Here is a 4,193-nt window from a genome sequence, read left to right as displayed (position 1 = left end):
GGGCAGGGCTGAGGGGGCGAGGCAGAACGGCAGCTCACCCGAACGGCACACCTCGGCATCCCGCGGGGATTGTGCAGTTGTCTCTGCTTTCGAGGAAGAGAGAAGAGAGGAGGGAGGAAAGAAGCGGGAGGAGGGAGAGAAGGGGAGGGAGGAGAGCTCCGAGGAAACTTTGGGAGAGAGGGCACGGCGGAGTCCGAGCGGGCGGCCCGGGTCAGTGCACTGCCACGGAGTGCAGGGCGGGCGCCGGGCTGGTGAGAGTCTCGCTGGGGGTGGCCGGGCTGCTTTGGCTGGTGGCCGTCTGCGAGGACGTGGGGCTGAGGGAGGGCGGCGAGTTCGAGAGGATGGTGGGGATGGGCGCGGGCAGGGCGGGCAGGGCCGGCACCGCGGCGGGGGTAGGCTTGATGGGGACGGGGATGGCCGGCAAAGTCTGTCCCCCGTGGCAGAGCGGCTTAATGGGCACGCCGTAGGCGCCGTACTCGCTGCTGGCCATAGAGATGGGGGTGGCGGTGTCGATCATGCCGGAGCCGTACATGTGGGGCCAGCCCGTGCCAATGGAGCTGCCCACCGTAGTCAACTGGTTGGGGAGGGGGTAGGCGGCCGGCATGGGCTGCATGGTGGAAAAGGCGAGGCCGCCGGGCATCTTGTACTCTCTGGCGATGATGTTCTCGATGGCGAAGGGGTGCTTGAAGCTGGAGGGCTGGGACACGCCGAGGTTGTAGGTGGACATCTGGGGCAGGTGGGTGCCGGTGGCCGCCAGGGCGCTGAGCCGCAGCTTCGCCTGCTGCTGCAGGTACTGCGCCGCGTCCGCCGGCTTGCTGGGGGCCAGGTGGTCCGACTTGACCACCTTGAAGCGCTTGCGGCGGCGCAGGAAGCTGCCGTTCTCGAACATGTCCCCGCAGCTGGGGTGCAGCGCCCAGAAGCTGCCCTTGCCCGGCTGGTCGGGGCGGCGCGGGATCTTGATGAAGCAGTCGTTGAAGGAGAGGTTGTGGCGGAGGGAGTTCTGCCAACGCTGCGTGTTCTCCCGATAGTAAGGAAAGCGGTCCATGATGAACTTGTAGATCTCGCTCAGGGGCAGCATCTTCTCCGGGGAGCTCTGGATCGCCATGGCGGTCAGCGAGATGTAGGAGTAGGGGGGCTTCTGATCACTGTAAGTGTTTCTGCCCGGGCGAGGCATCTTCGCTAGGGGACCCGCGGAGATCTGCAGAAGGGCAGCGACAAGGAGGGGGTCGGGGGTGGGGGGAGAGGGGTGAGTCCGAGAGGATTTGCACCGACACCCGGCAGCGGGTGGGTGTGGGGCCGGGCCGGAGAAAGAAGGGCACGAGGAAGGGGCACGGCGGACCTCAGCCCTCGGGGGGAGCGGGATGGGGGCAGGGGAAACCGACCCGGAGCTCTGCGTCGCCGACGGGGGAAAAGCGCTGTGCCTTTCTCCCAGCTCCGGCCTCCCTCAGCCTGGCCTCCCCGCAGCAGCCCGCGCCTTAAAGTTACTCTAATGGTAGCTCTGCCTTCTGGTCTTGGCGAGGAGGAGAAGGGGACCCCCACCCCCATCCCACCTCCTCCTCACCTCTCCTCTCATCTCCCACCCCACTCTGTGCCAGCCCTGCGTATGCCCACCTTAAAGTTGCTGGAAGTTGACAGTCCGCATCCGGGACGCAGCTGGGAGTCCGGGCTCTTTCCCACCCCGCTCCTCCGGCGCGTCTCTCGTTCCTTTCCCGGCCACTCTGCTCCGGTTTAGTCCTGAGGAGGCAGCGAGCTGGCTTGGTTTTGGGAATCCTCTTGTACACCCCTCCCTTCTCCTCCGCGGGCTGAATCAGCTTCTTTTACACCACCGGCAGCTGGGCTGTAGCAGAGGTTTGTTTGCTTCTCTGCAGCCGCGATGAGCTAAGTAGTTGCCTCCATGTCCTTCCTCTAACCATCTGATAGTTTTATGTGGTGACATGAGCAGAAAAGACCCCTGTAGAGGCGCTTCATTAATGTGCCACTTCTTTGCTATCATATGACAATCGCCTTGGGAGCAGGGGGAGGGGAACAGGGAGGAGGGGGCTGGAGAGAAAGGCATAATCTGGTTTCATTTACACCTATTTACATGGACACCTTGGGCCAATGGGAATCATTTCCATTTGAAGACAAGGCGAGGGGTGAAAAGGCTCCGCCAGCGGAATTGCAGTGCGATGGTACCCGGTGGCTGGGGGTGGGGGGGAAGGTATGCACTAACCTCTCTGTGGACTTTGCAGGAAGCTTAGTCTGCAATTCACACTTACAAATGGAGGTACTGAGCAGTGGGATGTTTGACATGGAAATTGCTTGGCTGTGGTATTCTGTTTGTTCTGCATTGTTATCTGATTTGTATTGTTGGCTAACTTAAGGCGAGCCTTTTTTCCTGTAACGAGAGACTTTCTCTTTGCCAAATCCGCTCTCCTCGAGCGAAGGTTCTTTCGAGGAGAGAAAAGACCGGGGCACCTCCGTAGCCTCGCCGGGAAGTTTCCTTCCCTCCCCCGCACCCCCCCAGCCCAGGCAGCACCGTTGCTCTAGTTCCGCGGAGCTGTTGGCGCAAAGCCATGGGACTCGCCTTAAAATATACCGCAGCGGCCGGACTCCTGGTCCGGCCCCGGTGTGCTCGGTGCCGAGCTGCCCTCCGTGCCGCTATCCCGCTCCCGGGGCCGGGGGCCGCGGCGGGCCGGCCGGGCTCGGGGTGAGGTGGGTCCCGCAGAGCCGGTTTGGGGTAACCGGTCCGTGTGCTAAATGTCGTCAACCTGACGCTTTCCGCGGGATTTCCGTGCTGTGTCTCAGGCCGTTGGCGTGCCTGCGTGCCTCTCGCTGCGCACTTGTGCGTGTGTGGGAGCAGGCAGGATGCGCAAGACCCGAGTTGCGGCTCTCTGCTCCACGGTGCTGCCTCCTCCCCGGGAACCAAGGCCCGATCCTGGAGCCGCAGCCCAGGCGAGCAGCCCCACTGCCAGCCGTGTGTCCCGGGGGGGAGGATCAGGCCCGGAAGGTCCCAGGCTCGCCCTGGCATAGGAGGGAAGTTTGGATGATGTGTATTCCCGAGACTGCGGTGCATCCTGTCACCCTAGAGCCAGAATAAAAGATTGTCTCGGGAGCTGCAAGTCCTAGAAGGAAGAGCCTTTGTGGTGAATACACATCCACTCCATTAACAATATTTTCGGAGTCGGTCAATAACTCACCAAAACGTAACTTAAACACGATGAATTTAGGAGATTAAACAATTTCATTAATATTGAAATGGCTGCTGAGGCTGAGCGCTCCCGCTTGAAATGCAAGCGCACGTTTTTCAATATTAACAGAAGTACTTGAAGGAAAGAATAATGTCACCTTCTTAATTCAGCAAAAATAGCTGGGGTGGGGGAGGGAGCACCGTGCCGGCTGCCTGTGCAGCGCGGGCTCTGCCGGCGCAGTGGAGGCTTCTCGGAGGGACAGTCCTTATCAAGCAGGGCTCCCTGAAACCTGGCAGCAGCTTGAAAACGCATTTCACACTGCAGCTACCTCCGACGTCGTGTGTGTTAAACTGCGTTCCCCTCCTTCCAACCCGCCTGCCCTCGGTCCCATCTAATCCCCCTCTCTCGGGGCAGGATGTCGTTTAGAGAATAATGGGCAAATAATTGTGTTTCTAGGAATCCGAGAAGCCGACCTCGGCCCCGCGTTGCCGAGCTAACGAGCCCTTTTGGGGGGAGACCTGCCGCATGTCACCCCCCCTTGCAGAGAACCCCCGGGGGTGCCGGTGCGGTTCAGAGCCCCGGAGCTGCCTTGCTCAGTTAACCGGCTCCGAGGCGCTCCGTGCCGTGGGCAGGGCAGGAAGGCACCCTCCAAACTTTTTTTTTTTGGGGGGGGCGGGTAAGAGGTGATGAGCCGATGGATGTTTGTTAGAGGGTAGGAAAGGCAATACTCTGAAATGAGGACAGATTCCTCCCGGCGTCCCCTAGGACACCGGGCAGAAGGCTTCTATTTTCGTATTGAGAGCCCCCAAATATCTGGCTTTAATAGACACCTCCGACCTCCCCTCCCCAACTTCTGACACTCCTCAGTTCGAGTTTTGTCTCTCAGCCCAAGTTCGCTGCTGGGATGCCTGTCAAAAAGAGAGCTCAGAAACAGTACGGGAGTAAATAAAATTCACAGGCTGACAAATTCTTTTCTTCCTCTTTTTGCCAGTACCGTTTCTTTCCGAAGAAAAGAAAAAAACC

General features: G+C 60.1%; 1 protein-coding gene across 1 annotated transcript; it reads right to left on the bottom strand.

Annotated features, from left to right (window-relative positions):
• Positions 1-211: 211 nt before the first annotated feature.
• Positions 212-1,174, bottom strand: FOXB1 (forkhead box B1). Its single transcript, XM_074601385.1, has one exon. The coding sequence runs from the start codon at positions 1,172-1,174 to the stop codon at positions 212-214; it is 963 nt and encodes a 320-aa protein (XP_074457486.1).
• Between the last annotated feature and the right edge of the window lie 3,019 nt (positions 1,175-4,193).

The sequence above is a fragment of the Larus michahellis genome, chromosome 9, assembly GCF_964199755.1.
Source record: "Larus michahellis chromosome 9, bLarMic1.1, whole genome shotgun sequence".
In the NCBI taxonomy this organism is placed as follows: domain Eukaryota; kingdom Metazoa; phylum Chordata; class Aves; order Charadriiformes; family Laridae; genus Larus; species Larus michahellis.
Note: the sequence above shows the minus strand (reverse complement) of the source record. Positions and strands in the feature narration are given on the sequence as shown.